The sequence below is a fragment of the Vicugna pacos genome, chromosome 8, assembly GCF_048564905.1.
Source record: "Vicugna pacos chromosome 8, VicPac4, whole genome shotgun sequence".
In the NCBI taxonomy this organism is placed as follows: domain Eukaryota; kingdom Metazoa; phylum Chordata; class Mammalia; order Artiodactyla; family Camelidae; genus Vicugna; species Vicugna pacos.
Genome location: NC_132994.1, coordinates 33011850 through 33032378, shown reverse-complemented (window position 1 = coordinate 33032378; position 20529 = coordinate 33011850). Strand labels below are relative to the sequence as shown.

General features: G+C 39.1%; 1 protein-coding gene across 6 annotated transcripts in view; it reads right to left on the bottom strand.

Annotated features, from left to right (window-relative positions):
• The window catches only part of SOBP (sine oculis binding protein homolog), a 156852-nt gene that overhangs the window by 117372 nt on the left and 18951 nt on the right, over positions 1-20529 (bottom strand). Inside the window, exons 1-2 of one of the 6 annotated variants that reach the window (XM_072965672.1) lie at positions 20447-20466; positions 20056-20132 (exon numbers count right to left, since the gene is read on the bottom strand). The exons of 3 other annotated variants lie outside the window; for them this stretch is intronic. In XM_072965672.1, coding sequence (XP_072821773.1) covers positions 20056-20062 — 7 coding nt within the window. In that variant the 5' untranslated portion in view covers positions 20063-20132; positions 20447-20466. Of the gene's footprint in view, positions 1-18437; positions 18487-20055; positions 20133-20446; positions 20467-20529 lie in introns of those variants that run through there. 2 more of the 6 variants (XM_072965673.1, XM_072965675.1) reach the window with 2 other exon arrangements.

The window sequence follows — 20529 nt, the reverse complement described above, 5'->3', positions numbered from 1 at the left end:
TGAGGTCTGATCGTAATTTCCGTACCTCACCACTTTCTGACCTAGTAAAATAGCTCTTGGTGGGAAAGCTCAGGGCTTTTTTCTTTTTTTTTCTTTTCTTTTCTTTTCTTTTTTTTTTTTTTTTTTTTTTTGGTTGGCTCCTAAGTTTCCAAAAGACATCAGATACTTGAAAACCAGAGCATGACTGCAGAGCCATAAGGGTTCCTAGGGCTTCTTAGCCTGGTACAAATGTTTATTCTGCCTGGTTAAACCAGGTTCAGTATTAATGAAGCTTGCAAAGTGACCCATTTCTTCAAAGGATGCTGACAGCCTACAAGATCCACATTGGTTGGGCCACCCAGTGCTAATCTACAAATGCGATGCCCTAACATGAACCTGGACAGTCAGGAGCCAGGCCCAATCTGGACGTGTTCCGGTATTGTTACCGGATACGGGGTGTTGTTTACTCTTGCAGTATCATGATTCCCGAATGATACGGTTAGTCAAAAAAAGGAAAGATGTGAGTGGCCGTGTTCTACCGACGGAAAGGCACTAGGCTGGCTCACTCAGCAGTCTCCTATGATGCAGCCTTCCTGGGTAAGGATGCTGGGTATCCTTAGGGAGGTGCAGGCCTCATTTAAATTCTCCTCCACAGGATACGGTTCGTGGACCCTGGATGCAGGAATGGTAATGGGACCTGAGGTCACACAGCTGCCCTGATCACTCTCAGTCAGACTGGTAGTCCTTGAAGCTCCTGCAGCACCTGCCACCCATGTCATGGGAGAGCTCAGAAAAATGTTAGGTGGTATGCAAATATTTTCATTATTTAAATGACTATATTTCTTTTGCTTTGTAAGAGAAGAAAAATTAGACCAGCACAAGCCCATGATATCACAAATAGTACCGCTTAAAACAAAGAAAGGCTTTTAAAGGGAGTCAGTTAATAAAACATATTGAGTAAATTATAGTATAGGTGGCAGGATGCTGTAACAAAAAAATGATGGTGATACTCAAATGACTGAAGTCTAGGAAATATTGGCCTCTTTATGGGGAACAATAGGAGACTATAAGTAAAAGTCTAAGAAATACTTCCTTGCTGCCTTCTAGGGGCTTTGGCTTTATCTTAAGTTTTCTTGATCCTCCCAATTGACTATGTGTATGTGCATGATTGATTGCCACTGTAAGCCACATCTCTTCCTCCTTTATGGATTTTTTCGGTACTAACCCAGACGCATACTCTGGACATGAATGGTAATCATAAAATCCCCAACAAGCTCTGGTATAGTGTTGTCTGATTTCTGAATAAAATCCCCCAAAGACTAATTGCTAAGCAAGGCCTGGTCCATGAGTTGTTGACATATTCATGGTTCATAGAGTCTGTCATGTAATCATTCCATTTCCAGAGAAAAGATTTGGTTTGAGGCAGTGCGGTCATCAGCCTGCAAAATTAGAAGCAAACTAATTTGCAGTGCAGTGATATGGCTTTTTCCCCCCTGAGTGTCATCGCTCAGAACTATGTGTAGCATTTGATTTACCTTAATGGAATAAGTATTGTCATTTTAATGACCATTTTTATTTCACAAATTACATGTTGTGATTTATTGTTAATTATCAAATGAGACAGCGTAAAAAACTATCTTTGATGTTAATCAAACATTTTTGATAACATCTTTCTTTAAATGGAGTCATAACATGAATTCAAATGTCATATGACTGCATTTAATAATTTGTTCTGTTCAAAGAAAGATTTATTTATATCTTGTCTGACTTCTAATATGGCATCTGTCTACATACAGATATTTAACATGGCATGAAAAATTAACAAGACTCAGAGTTTTTCCAAAATTTTTAAATTAGATTAGAAATAGTATATTTTTAAAATAATCATTCATTATTATTAAACTAACTAGCACTAATAGTTTCTATTTTCCCAATTGATTAGCTCCTTTAAAATCTTAAATTCCTGAAAAAGAAGATGATACAGCAGAACTCTCACAAATGATCCGTGGACAATAAGCTTGATTCTGGTGAAATCTGAAAGGAAAAAAACATTTTTATGGGGGAAATTATTTGGCCCCAGAGTTCAACAAGGAGATTCCATTTCCCAAGGATCCACTTTAGAACATGTATTAGGCTTCCCCTTTCGATTCCTTCCTTTAAGTAGTCTACTCTGGGGGAGAAAAAAAGTAAGTGTTTTAGCTCTAGATCTTTAACTGTCATGGGCTGAAACTGGGGTGCCAGAGGGTAGAGAGCAAAGCTGTAAGAAGGCCGGGCAGTTGGCCTGAGCACTGGCCTGGCCTGGCCTGGGGGAAGGGTGCTTGGGGCAAAAAGGCCACTCACGGGTCTTTTTCCTGCTTTACTCCATCATCAGACGACTTGTCTTTTTTTAAGGGGAGGCAAGGATATTTTCTTACAATAGAGCTAACTAGTAAACAAAAAGTAGAATTTTAAAGCAGATTATTTTTATAAGTCAGTCGTACTACAAAGTAACAATATGGGAAGATGAGACAAAAGAAATTGCGCACTGTTGTTTTGCATCTGGCAGTTGTAAAACTGTTAGAATGGTGGTTAGCATCTGTCTTGTTAAATAATTCACTATTCTCATCCGTTTTTCATAAAATTCTGTTTCATAAAGGCAAACCCTTTGGAAAACTGCCATTAGATCTCTCCTCTCCTGTCACCAAACTGTTATCAATAGGTAATGCTCCATAGAAGAGTCTGAAAAAGGGATTGCTCCAAAAGTTCAAGAAAAGAGTTTTAGATATCTCAGGTATTCTAGTCTCAGAAAAGTCATTTTTATTAATACTATATTTAAGAAACAAAGAACTGTGATTACTAAAAATAATTTTGTAAGAAAAGACCTAGCTCAAAATTCTGCCACCAGACATGACACGGTGTCCCAATTTGAACAGTGTGACCGCACCCCTAGAAAAGTGAGCTTTTCTGACTTGCTTAAAGCCAAAGGGATTGGTTCATTTCAACAACCACATCTTTTGCTTTTATCTGAAACCCAGGAATTGTGTGCATGCTTCACATTAGCAAAATAGAAGACCTCCACCCTTTAGCTTTCCAAACGTCATCTATTTAAAAAAAAATTTCTAAATCAAACTAGGGAAAACCTGATTTCTTATGTTTAGGCTAAAGGTTTGAGCCATTAGAGGCTTGAGATTACCTCAAAGGAAATTCACATCACAGATTTTTCCTTACAGCCATTATTAGCCTGTGTATTTTTCATAATAAACAATGCAAAAACAAATGCAAAATATTTACAGCATTAAATCACATTCCCAAAGTGTATAGTCTGTATACCATGATAACTTTTTCATATGGTTATATCATATAAATATGCATCAGTCAAAATATGCATGCTTCAATTAATCATGAAAAGATTGTACTACCTCTTTAGGATTTAATTAACAAAACATTTAGGGTTTCTTTCCAATCTAATGTTCAAAGAGCTATAGAACATTATTCTACTTTACATCCCAGAAGGAGAGATTTAGATTAACTACTTTGAGATAAAATCAAAATTGTTATTTATCATAGTGCAAAGAAGTATGAAGTCAAGTATTTCTGGAATGCCTTGCTGAGCTTTTTGAGAAATTGCCTTATCTGGTGACTTAACAATAAGGATGGCCACTGGTCAATGCCATTTAGGGGCATTTTAATTGGCTATGAACATGTGTATTAGCTTACCTGACTAGAGCCCAAAGAAAATCAGGAGGGCCTTAATGGACCAAGTGATTAAACTGTAGATTTACCACCTGTTCCTAACTTTCATAAGAACCCAAGACTGAGGAAAAAAATGTGAAAGTATCTGCTGGTGATGTTTCGCACCTCCCACAGTTCCTAGAATATGCATGTCCAGATAATCATTTCAAGACTTGAATTATATTTGAGACAAGTCGTAAGCAGTCAAAAGTGATTCCTGTGTGTTCTACACATCATGAAATGAAACCACAGGTAATACTCCATCAGTCTATTCGTTGCAGCAGCTATATTTAAGAGCAGAATAAAGATATGGCCTGGAAGGCAGGCAAGAAACTAGGATTAAAGTTTGCTTTCTTTGCAGCCCTTCTTGGAATAACCGAACTTCAAAAACTTTAAGGCAGTCTAAGTTAAAAGTCTCTACAGAGTCCTATAGAAGCTTCTGTACAATTCCCTATGTTCCAGAAGTAAACATAAGGGAGACCCAGAGAAAATTTGGACCACTGAACCAAAAGGAAAATAATTATTGTTAGCCATTATTTAGTATTTAGTAGGTGCCAGGCACAGCACAAAGTTCTTTAAATCCATCATTTAATCTTATCACAACCACCCTCCCCTAGGCAGGTACTAACATTATCCCCATTGTGCAGATGGGGAAAGTGAGGTTTAGAGGTTAATTTACTCCAAATCACACAGGCAGTACATACCAAAGCCAAGAGGAAGACGAAAGCATCTGACTCCAGAGCCCAAGCTCTTGACCACTACACCTTAAAGACCACAGCCTTTCTAAATGTGTGAGATTACACACCATCCACACAGACTTCCCTCCACACGAAGGACTAAAAGCTGTCACAGATTACTGCTCCACGACATGCTAATAGACAAAGAAAATGGAATCAAAAAGGTCAAAATGTCTTCAAGGAGACAGCTGAAGTGTTAATCAATATATTTTGATTGATTTTGTTAAGAAAACAAGTTAAAGGCTCACAGTGCAAGCCTTTACTTCTTTATAACAATGAGACTTGGATTTGCTGCAAACATTCTGTCTGAACTTTCACCAGCAAGTGCCATTTAAACATTAAATGATGAGACAGAACCAATAATACCTGGATCTTGGGAAGCAGTCATTCTATCCCAAGCAAGCAATACTCTTCCCAGCTTTCTCTTTTGTAAGGAGGTGGAATCACAGCAGGACATGGATAAGATTGACTTTCCATGTGGGTGAAGTGGGGGGCTACTTACATGTCCAGATTCAAAGATGTCAATAAGAATCGCTTCAAAAATTATCCTCAGTTGCTCACTAAAATCTAATTCTACCATTAGAGAGTAATTTCCTGGGCTAAACATTTTATGTCCCATTAACAAATTCCCTGAAACACATACACAGGGTCGACATACACAGGGTCTATAATGATTTATGCTTTAAAATGAGTGATTCTTTCTGAGAACAAGTTTTCACAGAGAACGAGGAGAAGGACTGGGGACAGGGTTCCAATGAGAAAAGTAGAGGGCAGATATGGGAGAGGCTAGGACACAAGAAGCCTCTGGTCACTACTTTGCTAAGACCTATAGATAGAGCAAGCTGAGGGCTGCCAAGTGAAGGCAGAGTGGACAGAAAAAACACTGCCCGATCATACTGGAGCACAATGTCAAATATTTTCAGAGTGCCTATAAAGCACAATAGAAGTTGAAGGAGAGGGGAGGAATGGCATCTAGCTAGGGATTGCTAGAAAAGAAAAGCAACAGGCAGACTGACTTATTACAGCTCAAGAAGGTGACTTTTTTTAAGCAAATGCAGTAACAGATATATACTGCTTTGTGAACCAAAGTCGCTATTATTTGAAAGACAGTGTCATGGAGTGTGGAGAGATGGAGACAGAGGACGTTGGTCAAAGTACTAATTCTGCCCCTTCTAGTTGTGTGACGTGGGCAAGTCACTCAAGGGATAGTAATGGCCACCCTAACTCTAGCCGCGGTGAAGATCATATGAGATAAAGGAGGCACATTTCCCACGTAAATGAGCCTGCCTTACAATTACTGGCAGTTAAAGCCACAGGAAAAGGGTAGGCATCAGCTCTGTGCAATCTGGAGAGGCCTGATGAGCAGGCCCAGTCTCTTAATCACATCCCCCCAGTGGCTGACATCTATAGAACCACTACCTTTGGATACAAAGAACAACCAAGTAACTGGTTTAATTTCATTAACTCAGACTAGTTAAGAATAAAGCCATTAGATTTAATACAAGCTTCACTTACAGTTATTCTTTTAAAAAATTACTTAACTTGAATTAACAGCTGACGAGGTGTTGCCAAATATATCACTGTACTGCCAGATATTCTGTAATTAACAGATGGGGATTCTTTGTAATTATTACATCAACTATCCACACATGGGTGGATCTTTCTAAGCATCTGAGAAGTTTGCTCTTTTAAAAAGTTTCATAGTAACAACTGAAAATGTCTGCCACCTTGGTAACTGAACTATCAAAAATTGCCAAAGAATAGAGTCTGAATTAATAAAATTTTACTGCACTTATTTCTCATTAAAAGGAGAGATGCAATTAAATGATAGAGGCTCTACACAATTATGACTCTCTGTAGTACCTAAAATTATCCCTATTTTTCTTTTGGAAATAGAATTATTTGAAGTGATTTCAAGAATTTAAATAGTCCACACCCCCTCTAAATAGAGTAGTACTTAGCCCCAAAATAGAATCTAAATTGCTACACATAAACTAAAATTTGATCCCAGAACGTAAGAGGAATGAGCACATACACAAAATGACAGAAAAATTACAGAATTTAAAATTAATTTTCAATTTTCCAATGGATCTTTTCCACCCAATCTAAAATTATTTATATGTGTGTGTATGATATATCTACACAGATATATATATACACATACATATATACACACACATACATATATATCATACACACATATTTGTAAAAGATATGACTACAGAATGAACTAAACATCTACAGGCAGGTGCAGGCCCCCGCACTAGGCAGGTCGCTGGTCAGGAATGCTGAATTGAATAGGACATGGCCCTGCTCCCAAGAGGACAGACAGAAAAGTGTGTGAATCGTTATCTGACAGGGAGAATATGGTAAGAGAGGGGTTCAGAAATCTGTTAGAGCCCCAAGAGCACAGCTGTTGAGTCTTGAAAGATTTGGAGGGAAAGTTCAAGAGAAGGAGGGAAAGGACAGAAGGACCAGTAGGAACCAGGGAGTAGCAGACACACTCAAGGATGAGGAGGAGCCCTGCAGTCACCCAGTTGACCACAACTGTATGAAGAGAAAAGAAGGCGATTAGACAGAGGCTGGTGGGGCCTGAACAAGAATCCCTTGATTGCCGTCTTGCTCTGGGGTTGGAGGGGCTCCCAGATAATGAGGAGCTCCCAAATGTTTCTCATGGGACATGACAGGATCAGAGACATGCTGAGAAATGTTACTCCAGCAGGGTGGATCAGAATTCAGAAAGACTGAAGTCTTGTTCCACATTTTAGAAGCTTTAGTAAGCAGCATGGGAGTAGTCTCCATGACTCATTCACCTTTGTGTGTTCAGTGCCCAGCACACAGCAGTACTTAAACTATGTTGAATGAATGAATAAAAGGATGGATGGATGGATGAGAGGAAAGGAGATGAAGTTCCAAACCTATAGAGTAACAGTAGAAATGAAAAAAAAAAAAAAGAGGGATTTAAGAATGAGACAAACAATTACCATAATGTAGGAATGTGACTCACCCAAATTTCAAAGAATTAATTTCCGTTTCTCTAGTCAAAGCATACCAGGGAAAAGTCCAAAGAGTTCTTTGTGAAAACTGACTCTGCAGTCAAATTCAAAGTGAGTTTGCTTTACTTCCAGTGTCCCTTTCCCCCTTATTTTCCCAGCATTCGAACAAAGAAGGAAAACGAAAGGAGATAGCACATAAAGTCACAAAACAGTCATTCTCTCTTTAATGCCATACTGAACCTAGATTCTTTAACAAGACACCACTAAGCACGTGTGCCTGCAGCTCCTTAACATTAAAAAATAATTTCACTGATTAAGCAGTGAAGGGACTTCTTATAAGTTTCTTCGACAAACCTTCACTTCTCAGTACTCACTGTAGAGGGTCTGTCTTTCCTATGTACTCACCCCAAGAAGCTAGAAGAAGAAAGGAAGAGGGTAGGGTGGGAGGGTATAGCTCAAGTGCTTAGCATGCAGGAGGTCCTGGGTTCAATCCCCAGCAGCTCCATTTAAAACATAATTAAATAAATAAATTTAATTACCTCTCCCTGCCAAACAGACAAATAAAAAAAAATAAACAGCTTAAAAAAAAAAAAGGGAAGAGGGTAGAACTTAAGAGTAAAGAAAACTCAGAATCCTCTATGCAACATTTCCCAAAACACACTCCACAGAACACGAGTACCATGGGATACTTAAAGGAGTGTTATTTTTAAAGACTTCTATGGTCAAATAGGTATGGAAGACACTGGGCTAAACAAAGCTAAACAAGCAGCTCTTTATTGTAAGACCTTTTGGTTCCACCAATGTGTAGTTAGGAATCTTCAAGAGAGAGATAGAATGTGCTGTATTTCACAGATTTGACCATGGACAGGTACTTTCAGAGAATTCACAAGACTGGATTTCTAAGAAAGTCTCCCTGTACGTTCTGCCCTACTGCCCTATACGAGCACTGAAGCATGAGCACTGTCATGTGGGTCATTATTTATCAGAAAGATTTCTCTTCTTTTGCCCAAAATTGCACCTTCCATTGCCAGGAGCTTTGTCTGCACTGGGCAGGAGGAAAGGGCAGGCAGCCATGCGGCCAGTCCTGGGTGTGCTAACCAACACCTACTAGTCCTCAACAAACACCACCAAACTGAACAAAGACACCTGTGGTCCACTGAATCCTGTAGTGTCTGCTATATCCGGAGAAGGCAACCCTTTGCCTGTAAAGTTCTACAGAGAAAATGGCAGAGATCAATACTAAGGCAATGAGAGAGAAATACTGCTCTTAACAGACTGAATAATTCACATTCATTGGGTGGTTGCCATGGACAAGAATCTGACGTAAAATCCTGTCTTCCATCCCTGTGCCCTGGATTTGACCCTCTGTCAAATCTCAGATGTGCTGGGACAATGACGTTGCAATGATGGGTTTGCTTTCCACCGGACCTCTCTCTCCTACGTGGGTGCAGTCCATGCACTGAGCCCTAGCATCTAGACAACAAATGTACATGATTAGGGACAAGGGAGCAAGGTCAAAAAGTGTGCACCAGCAAATTCATCACTGCTGGGAAAGCAATTCCAAGCCCCTGCCCTGCATAGAGGAGCATCATTTCCAAATAAATACCAATAGCAGCACATTAGGACTGAAGGGTCAAAGGCTGCTTTACATAGGACATCAGAGCAAGAAACATATTCCTATTACCCACTATTTATCCAAAGGGCTCATCTCCCCTTCTGAAATCTGGCTGTCCCATTAATTACACTTAATGGGCCCCACAGTGCTTGACAAATCTCCCCAGAGGGGAAACCTTAATTGTAGACAAAGAATTCATTTATTTACTCAATTTTATGCCTGGTACTATACTAGGGGCTGGAACTATGCTGGAAAACAAGACAGACATGATCCCAGTCCTCAAAGAGCTTTCTATGGCTGCCCCCAGCATAAAATGCCAACATGCAGTGGAAGAGGACTGTGGGAAAACCAGGCTTGCTCCCAGGGCTCTGTCACCACCAGGGGTCACAGGAGCCAGGTGTTCTTGGTGCCCACATAGCGGGGTAAAAGCAGCCCCACTGTGACTGAGCAGCAGGCCAGTCCACCTCTCAGCATCCCAGGCAGTTCCACCAAGAAGCATGCCCTGTCTCGGGCTACCCTTCTAGGGGAGGGGAACTGACAGGCTAGAGACTGGGGTCAAAGGGACATGTGGGAAGGGTAAAGCCTTCACATCAAGTACTGTGCCCCCTCCTCAGTCCCCCTTATTCCCTCCATGACCTGAACCACAGTTTCAGCAGACTGAAGAGGGGGGAGAACTTCACTCAACTAAATGCATTGAAAGAACCAAGATGAACCTGCCTGCAACACCATCAAAAAGATGATTTACTTCCCTCTTCATCATCTCATCTTGAAATACTCAGTTAGATTTCTTGAATGAGAGTAATGAATGAATGAGAGTAATGAATGGATGAGGGGCTCGCTGAACGGGACCCACTCCATTCCCTACTTGGGAATGTGATGAGACGTCACGTGCCAAAACAGCCCGGCTCTGGAAAGGGTAGGGGCTACACCCTGGCAATCTTTCAGAGTCCTCTCTTCTCTCTACCAACCCCTCTTGGGCCATATCATCGATGCACTCCTATGACTCTGGTTACCATCCACCATGAGATGAAGATGTCCAAATCAATACAGTTGCTTCTCAGATTATTTCCAACTGCCTCCCAGCATCTTAACTTGTCATGTCCGAAGCTGCATGCACACCCCTCCCCATAATCCGCCCCTTCACGGTGTTTCCCATCTCAGGTCCTGGCCCCCCATCCCTGCAGAAATCTGGCATCTTTCCTGCTTCTTTCCTCCATCTCACCTCCCATCTTCTGATTAATCACCAGGTCCTCCTAAATATTTTTATAATGTATCTATTCATTCATTCAGTAACAATTTACCCAGTCTAATTATGTACAAGGCACTGTTCTAGGCTGTACTAGGCCCATCCTCATGGAGTTTACTGCTGTCCATTCCAGTGAAACCACCAACACCTCTTGCCCATACCACAGGTGGCCTCCTATTTCACTCCCATCTGGCTCATTCCCTCCACTCTGGATGTGGGGGAATTCTAAACAAATCTGTTCACTGCTCTCACCTGCTCAAAACCCTTCAGAGGCATCCACTGCCCTCAAGAAGTTGGAACTCCCCAGCATGGCCTTTCCACATCTCCCGTGACCAGGCCAGCCTCTCAGCTTGTCTACTTGGGACAGGCTCTGAGCCTGTCCACGGACTGCTTCCTCACCCACAACCTCGAAATCCTTGACTGGGGCAGTTGCGCTCTCTTTCATATCTTATCTTAAGCCTCATCCTAGGGAGACCTTCCCTGACCTTGAACCTGGTCAGATCCCAAAGCACTCTGGACTTGATCATCATCAGACTTCACTGAGATTTCTTTTTAATGTCTGTCTCCTCCACCAGACCGTGAGCCAGTTAAGACAGGGAACATATCTGTGTTGTTCACTAGCGTGAAATGTCTGACTTTAGGTCTCAGTATAAGGAGGACAAAAATCAGAATCCTTACTAGATGTACCCGGGTGGTTAAATGCCCAGGGTAGGGGCAGGGATAGGGGGAGGAAGCCAAGGGTACCATCTTTGCTAATCACTCAGAACAAAGTTGCCTTAGAGGGAAACACCAGTGAAAAGCCCCAAAATAGAATGCGATCGTTATTTCCACTCTCCTTGGCCAAGTCCATGAACTAAGTCTTCTTAATTTAACAGGAACTTTGAGAAGTCAGCGTTGGGAATGTCCCTAGAATAACAAGAGTTACCAACTTCACCATCGCTTCTTTCTCTTAACCAAACTTTATTTATACCTTCAAATAATTAATAGCAAACATTTCAGTCAAGTCTACGTTAATTCCAAAAACACACCCACCCTCTACAAGCAAGGGAAAGTGCAGCTGACATTTCCTCTTATTTCCTGTTAGTACCTTAGCTCCTTGGTGACCTGGGGCAGGGCATTCTGAAATCCTAGCTAGGTCATAACCCCAGAAAGAGTTTATATAATGCCAAAAAAAGTTCCAGGCTGCCTTGAGGATCACAAAATGTGCAATTTAGAATCCATGTTTAGATGGTGCCCCTGTTTCTGGTGCCCCTGTTTCTGCCATGAAAGCAACTCAGTGACCTTGAGAAGGTCATTTACCCTCTCTAGCCTCATCTTCCTCATCTGTAAATCTCCTTGGATCTCCTAAGAGATTTAGTTACTTCCCTGGATGTGAGAAAGGGATCATGACAAGGAATTTCCCAAGGTTAAGACAATACCTTCAAACTAGCAGAGTTTTGATAATTCCCTTCCTCGACTCTGGGACAGGGGACCTTAGTTTTAGGGTTGTTTTCTCTTTTTTGCATTCATGCACATTTTTAACTAAATGCTCCCAACACCCCAGTACGTGAGTCAGATATTTCCTAGAGATGACATTAACATGACATACTCAAAGACATCTAGAAGTCAGGAGTAGAAGCGAGCTGGAACTCTCCTCATCATGGTGCCCCCAGTTCAGACTAATCTACATCTGACACATGACCCTCAGTATCTCTGAGAGAGCTGTTTGGAGGTCATGCCCTACACTATTTCGTTAGAAGGGGTCTCCTAGGTCCCTTCTAACTAAAATTCTGGGATTCTACATCTCTCAAAACAGCAAGATCCACTTAAAGGAGTGCAGCCAGCGGATATTCTTTATCCTTTCTTTTTTTTTTCTTGAACCCCTCACTTAATTTCCTCCCTTTTTCTCCTTCTGGATGGCCACCACTATTGTCCTTTGCCCCTACCACAAGAGGCTTAGGAAATTCTTTGGCTGACGGGACAATTTTAGAAGTGGACCTTTAGGAGCTCTCCAATATTTGCACCACCACAAATCTGGTACCTTCTTTTTAATCCTTTAATGCTTCCCTGTAAAGGGACAAACATGAATGTTTATAAAATTCTAACTTTTTATATTCCTTCCCATTAATTTCTGATCTTTTACTGTGGACTTCAACACACATGGTATTTTATCCTGAGTTTTCCAGAAAACAGAATCTGAGACAAAGATTTGCATGCAGGTGGTTTATCGGACATGTGATTCCAGGAAGGAGGAGTGGGGGATAAGGGGAATGAACCTGGGGAGGATGAAGAGCCAATGTGATGATGTGATACTGAGTTAGCCACTATTCAGGGAGGCTGGTGTTCAATCATAAAGAACATTCTTTGGAGTATGTGAAATACATTTCATAACTATTAACCCAGGGGACAAAAGGGGAAAGAATGTATTCATCAACTCTCGTGTTCCACTGACCTAGTGTGTTAATTGCCCTATACATCTGGTTTGCACATGCATATGTGCAGCAGAAAGGATTTACACAAAGCCCATGCTGCCATATCAGAGAAGTCCCAGAGCAAGAAGCTGGAGACATATGCCACAAGCCCTTTCAAAATGCATGTGCCTAGGAAGGAGGGGCCAAGATGGCAGAGTAGAAGGACGCTCGTAGCTCACCCTCTCCCACAAATACACCAAAACTCACATCCACGGACCCACTCAGCCAACCAGAGCACCTGCCGAACTCCAACAGAACACTTCAAAATGCAAGTGCCTAAGCTATCAAAGTACTGCAGCAGTCACTGTGGGGCCAAGAGGATCTGGAGTGGTACATAAGAGGTGCCCCATGCACAGAGTTGCCATCCCTGTACAGCCTGGTTTCTTAACCATGGCACTGTTGACATTTTCAGCCAGATAATTCCTTGTGTGGGGCTGTCCTGTGCATTGCAGGATGTTAAGCCTCATCCCTGGCCTCTACTCTCTACATGCCAGTACCACCCCCTCTCCCAGTTGTGACAACCAAAAATATCTCCAGATACTGCCCAGTGTGCCTTGAGGGGCAAATTTACCCATGATAAGAACCACTGATGTAGAGTAATGTGTATCCTGTTTTTGTCACTCACCTGGGCCCCTTCATTTCTCTCCACTTTACACCATATCAAAAGTAGCTCTCAAGTACACCACTGTGAGAGATATTTATGTCTTAAGCCTATAACCTAATTTTTAGGCTTCACCATGATATAATTCATGTAAATTGTTGATAATTCTTTAATAATAAAGTGATGAGATTTTTAAATGCTTGATTTAAGGAAACTATGAACAGACTAAACATAGGATAAAAAAAATGTTAGAATTACCGTCTAGAACTTAGTTGCTGAAATCAAGAGAAGGAGTTAAAAAACTTTATTCATTTTGAAATTTAGGTCTCTAAGTCAAGGACTCAATATTTTTTGAGACAATTTTTTTTTCTCTGAGCTATGCATATGTGATATACACACAACTTCACATTCAACTTCAAGGCCCACACTTCACCCACCTAAGCCCATCCAAGGGACCCCTAGGAGACAATGTTAACTACTGTTGATGAACATTTAAACTGTTCCCAGTTTTTAGCTGTGGTGAATAAATGCTACTACAGAGGTTCTTCTAAATGTCTTCAGCTCACATACATACATGTTTACATTGAGTATGTATCTAGGATGGAATTATTGGATAATAGGATATATGTATGTTCAGCAATAATAGATATTGGCAATCAGCCTTCAAGAGTGGTTATACTGACTGACACTCTCACCAGCAACGCATGAGAGTTCCAGTTGCTCTATATCCTCCCAGCACTGGATATTGTCAGTCTTTTTCATTTTAGCCATTCTAATGTTGTGTACTGGTATCTCACTGTGATTTAAAATTTTATTTTCCTAATGAGCAAGATTGAAAAACTTTTAATATTTTGGGAGGTCACTTGGATATTTTCTTTGGTGTTATATATTTTTTTTTGCTCATTTTGCTATTGGAATGATTTCTTTTTTATTTCTAGGGGTTCTTTATATATTGTGAATATGAGTCTTTTGTGGGGTATGTATCACAAATATCACCTCCCACCGAGTGATTTGCTATTTCATTCACTCAAAAGATGCCTTTTAATCAACAGAAATTCTCAACTTCAATAAAGTCTATTTAATCAACCTGTTTCTTTATGGTTAGTGTTTTTGGTGTAGAGTTTAAGAAATATTGGCCCATCCAAGATCATAAATATATTCTCTTAGGCTTTCTTCTGCAAGCTCTAATGTTCAACCTATTACAGTTAGATCAACAATCCATCAAGAACTGGTTTTTGTGAACAGTGTGAAGTAAAGAATCAACACACATTTTTTCCCATAAGTACATCTATTGAGAGGACTGTTCTTTCCTCACTGATCTACAGTGTCATCTTTGTTGTTATGGACTGAATGTTTGTGTCCCTCGCTAATTCACATTGAAGTCTTAACTCCCAATGTGAGATACTGTTTGGTGATGGGGCCTTTGAGAGTTAGGGTGAGATGAGGTCATGAGGGTACAGCCCTAGTCTGATGGGATTAGTGCCCTTATAAGAAGAAACACAAGAGAGATTGCTGTCTGTCTCTGCCATGTGAGGACCCAGGGAAAAGGCTGCCACTGCAACTCACAGAGAGAGTCCTTATGAGACATCGGCCCTGATGACCTTGATCTTGGACTTCCATTCATTAGAATTGTGAGGAAATAAATTCTGTTTATTTAAGCCACACAGGATAGGGTATTTTATTATGGGAACTCAAGCTGGCTCACACATTTGTTATAAATTAAGTATCCATTTAGACTTGCTTCTGCATTCTATTACAATGGTTTATATATATATATCTTTATATCATTATCTCATTGTCTTTTTTTAATTCAACAGAAATCATTTATTATTGTTCATGGTTACTGTGGGTCTGAGATTTGAGGGTAGTTTGGAGCAATTTTGGCTCAGGATCACTCATGAGGTTACAATCAAATGTTTTGGGGGGCTGCAGTGATCTGAAGGCTTGACTCAGGCTGAGGGATCCACTTGTAAGGTGGCTCAGACACGGGGCTGGCAAGTCGGTGCTGGCTATTGATGGGAAGCTTCAGTTCCTGTCCACATGGACTGCTTCACAGAACTGCTTGAGTTTCCTCATGCTCCCCTCTATTCCCCTCAAGAGTGAATAATCTGTGAGAATTAGGCAGAAACTGCAATAACCTTTGATGATAGCCTTAGAAGTTGGTCACACAGACCATCTTTGATTCAATGTAAGAAGATATCACCAGGGGGCCAGGATAATTGGGGGTCATCTTGGAAGCTGGCTACCAAAATTTCATTATCTGAAGTCCAAAAATAGGCAAAAATAAACTATATCACATAGGGAGGCATACTGAGGTGTTTAAACTATAGAAGAAAAGAGGGCAATGATTACCATAAAAGTTGTTACCTCTTGGAGGAAAGAAGGTATGAGCAGACAAGGATCACTGTCTACAAAAGAACACTTTTATGTTTTTTGCACTTTTCCAAAATTTATATATTTCATAATTGCAAGAAAAGGTTCTTTACAAAAGTTAAACCAAAAGATAATGGACATGAAGCATCCTCTTTTATGTCTCAAATACAGATCAACAGATTCCTAAAGGATAATTTTAGATAAGGTCAAAGGATAACAATAGCAACAACTAACACTAATAATATTAATTAATTAATAATTATTGTAGTCTTATAATAAATTTTGAGATCTGCTGGCATAAGTCTTTCAATTTTTTTTTCCTTCAAGATAGTCTTGGCTATTCTTACCCTTTTGCATCTCCACGTACATTTTAGAAATAGCCTTTTAATTTCCACAACATTTGATGCTGGAATTTTTATCAGAATTAAATATATAGATCAATTTAGGAATAATCTGCCTTTTTAGAATATTTAGTCTCCAAAACATAAATATGATGTATCCCTCCATTGATTTAGGTTTTCTTTCATTTCTCTCAGCAATATTGGTAGTTTTCTGTGCAACAATCCTGCACACATTTTGTTAGATTTTTTCTTCCCTGGATATTTGATGATTTGATGCTATTTTAAATGGTATTTTTAAGTTTGTTCTTCTGCATGTGTACGGCTGGTACGTAGAGATATGATGGATTTGGGGGCATTGACTGTGTTTAGACATTGATAAATACACTCATTAATTATAATAGTTGACCTGTATATTAGTGAGGTAGAGAGGTTATAAACAATTCAAATCTTATAATATTTTGTTTCTTTTTCTTGCCTTATTATACTGAGTATGAATTCTAGCACAAAATTAAAGTGGTGATGGTGGTTATCTTTATCTCATTCTTCATCTCAAAATTTCAATATTTCACTGTTAAGTATATTTGCTGTAAGTTTTTGTGGATATTTTTTGCCTTATTATGGAAGTTTCATTCTATTCCTGCTTTGCCAAGAGTTTTTATTGTTGTGTTAAATTCTATCAAATTATGTTTCTGCATCTATTGAGAATATTGTATGACATTTTATTTTATTCTGTTAATGTGGTTAACAATACTGACTAATTTTTAAAATTTAACTCAACCTTACATTCCTAGGGAAAAAAAATCCAAATTAGTCATGATGCACTATCCTGTTGTTTATATCACTGACTTTGGCTTGATATGATTTTGTTCAGGATTTTTGGATCATTATTCATGATGAAGAGAAGTTCTCCACTTAATGTAATCAAGTTACATTAAATTATCATTCATGCCTTTGTCATGTGATGGAATCAAGATCATGCTGGGATCATAAAATGAGTGAAAGTGTTTCATTTCTATTCTCTAAGAGAGTTTCTCTGAGTTTGGTTTTATTTTTTCCTTAAATGCTAGAACTTAACACTGAAGCAATCTCAATCTAGCAAGTTCTTCATAAAAAGGATTTAATTATTTAATTTCCTTACCTTCAGGAAATTAAGGATTACTCAGGTTTTCTATTTCTTCTTGTGACTGTTTTGGTAAATTAAATTAGACATAATGTGACTTCTCTTTTGCAGAAATTCTGGGAATTCCAGTGATCACAACTTATGTGTAACATCAAAATAATTAAGTTTGTTAACATATGGGTGATACAGTCTTTTTATTTACTCAAATTTTGCACTTTCTAGCACTTTCTTCAAATTTCAAATTTATTATTTCAAGTCACTCTTTCAGAGTAAAAATTAACAATCAATCACTGAAAGTTGTCCTAAGCAGCATAAATCTTCCATCAGACTTTCAGGTGCCGAAACTACAGACATAGGTAAATGTGCTTTAAATATATTCAATCAATTCACAAATATATATTATGCCATATTGAAATAGACCCTTTCAAGTCATAGAATCAGCTAGACAATTCACTATACAAGTCACAAAATCAAGGTTTTATAAATGTAGGGACATTCCAGATTACCTAAGCTAACCACATCATTTTCAGACAAGGAAATTGAGGCTCAAAGGGGCTAAGTGGCTTATTCAAGATTATCTAGCCAGTAAACGGCAGAGTTGGCATTAACAATCCAGGTGTCCTGGTTCTTGCTCTGATAGTCCTTCCACCACATCATGCTACCATTCTAACTACACAATCCATTTGGCAGTAAGAATGACTGAACACATCGAAATTTGACTTACACTTTTTCAAGATCCTTTGATTGTATAAGAAAAGATGAAACAGGACCCACATCATAGTAGCTAACATTTCAAGACTTCATTTTGTCTTTTTTATCACTCTGAATTTCAAATAACTATCTCCTAGCCTACATTATGTTTCAGATGTCATTTCTTCTCAACTATACAAATTCAATAGTTCCTGATTATCTGCCCACAGTCTTTCTGCTACTCCACTTTAACTACCCTTCTGCTCCCACCCTGCACCCTCTAAATGTTGCTGAAATTATGTCATTCTTTCTAAAGTCAAACTAGAATGATGTTTTGGTTATTTATCAAGTACCCTGTAAATTCTTGGTGGTCAGGGATAATAATATACACTATATACATATTTGTATTATCTATCTCTCTCTCCATCTATGTGTATTGTCTCATGCAATGTGAAGAACAGTCAGTAAATACATTATTGACTGAAAGACAGACATAGTGTTTTGGATAATCCAGTGGTAGAATACGGGTTAAAGGGACACTATGCCTAAGTTTGACTATCAGCTCAGCCACTTATTACCTGTGTGACCTCAGGCAAATTGCTTAACTTTTCTGGTTCTCAGTTTCCTCACCTGTAAAACAAGGTTAATAACAGCATCCACAGAGAGTTTTTCTGACAATTAGATAAGATCATCTATTAGCACAATGCCTGGCCCATAATAAATGCTCAAAAAATAGTAGCTATGATGAGATTACATCGATACTGTTATTAACTACTCCTATTCCTGCCTTTCACCATAATTCCTCCTGTCCTTGTCCTTAGTGGTTTGGAAAACTCTACAAATCTGAGGGTTCAGTGAATCTCTTCTTTTTGTTGAGAAATGTATCTGTACATAAATAGTAAGTTATCCAAATCCCATTAACTCTAGGTAATTTTATTTAATAATCATATTTTAAAAGTTGGACAAATAAATAAAAGGCAAAGTAATTTCTATTAAATCCTGTTTTCTCAATGGCTATTTGGAATACAGCATTCATATGCAAGCCCCAAGAATATTAAATAACAGATAAAATAAATAATGATCATAATGCAAACCACATTCTGATTCCCGCTTCCCTGCAAGAACAACTCCATGTAAGAATTATAAGAGCCAAAAAGTAACATGCTTATTAACTGTGGGTTACTCAGCTATATACATAGAGCTTAGCAGATCACGTGAATGTTTCCATATTCTCAGTTAAGCTAATGGTTCCTTAGAGCCCAGTTCCTATAACCCCTTAAGAATTTAAAGATTTGCCTGAAAAAATATATCATATTTCCATGACTATGACTGAACACGAAGTTGGAACGCTCGCTGAAAGCAAACCATCCTGGAAGACAGGAAATGGTCATTGTTTTCCAAGAAAGGCAAGACTTTTCTGCACACAGGAAATCAAGCTGGTCTTAGGAGCTTAATCTCATGTCCCTCCACACAAACCTGTGTGCGCTGTGTGTGTGGACTCTACCTTTCACCTCACACGTGGGAACACACGAGAGAATGAGAATAAGGTCACTTATTATTTGAGGTAAAAGACATTTTCTTCAAAACTGCCATATAAATGCATCCAGAGAAGTATATTCACTCCGTTTTTCATGTTTCATTTTATTTTAAAGTATTCAGGGATTTAGAGGGTTTGTGGACTTGTAATAGGCAAGTTGTAAGCCTCTGAAAAAACCTGTCAAAAGACTCAGATCTAAAATATCATTTCCTAGATACACAGTGTTTTCTGCAGCCAGGCTCAGTGAAACTTTCTCTAGCTAAGTCACTGGATTTCGTCTTTACCTTATGAATAAAAACAATTACGCTAACAGTTTTACTGACTTTTTTAAGTTTGGAGAGCAAAATGTTGTTTATGGAACAAGTCTGAGACTAGGAGATAAAAAATCCTGGTTCAAAAGTCCCAGCTGGTTGCTTTAGCCAGAGGTAGGCAAGGCTGGGGAGACCCAAGCTTACCCAACCACTACAGAGGACTGATGTCTGATAAATGGAGCTAGATGTTATTACACTTGTAAAGCAATAAAGACCAATATAAGATCTTTGTTTTAAAAAATCCATTTAAAATTCATTTTGAATGGCTTTACTTCAATAGTCAGACTTGTAGGGGAGCAGAGCAGGCGTAAGCATTTTGATGGAGACTTATTATTGTACAGTTCTTACCATCCATGCTGAAAGTCCTTTACCGGCACAACTCTCTTTGAATGCAGTCCCAAAGGGTTGAACCCATATTAAAATCTCTAATATGAGAAGAATGACAGCAAGGTTACAGTGTAATTAACCTGAGTTATCTCTCAAAACTCTTGCTGATACATATTCTGCCACTTCAGACCATGCTTATGCTGTGGTTTTTTAAATTAGCAAAGAAGGAGATTTTCATATTCATTCTGACTTAAAGGATAAAGGAATATTGGCATTAAAAAAAGAGAGTTGGTTGATATTTTCTATTATTTTCTAATATGATTCTTATAACATTTTTTTAAATGGCGAGTCTGCACAGCAAAACCTTATTCTGTACACTTCTCGAGTCTGTAGGAAAGTCTGTAATTCTTACTTAAGAAGCATGGTGATTCCCTTCACTGCTTGGAGAGAAAACAAAAGTAAAAGCAGGGCTATTATTCTGTGTTTATAGCAAGT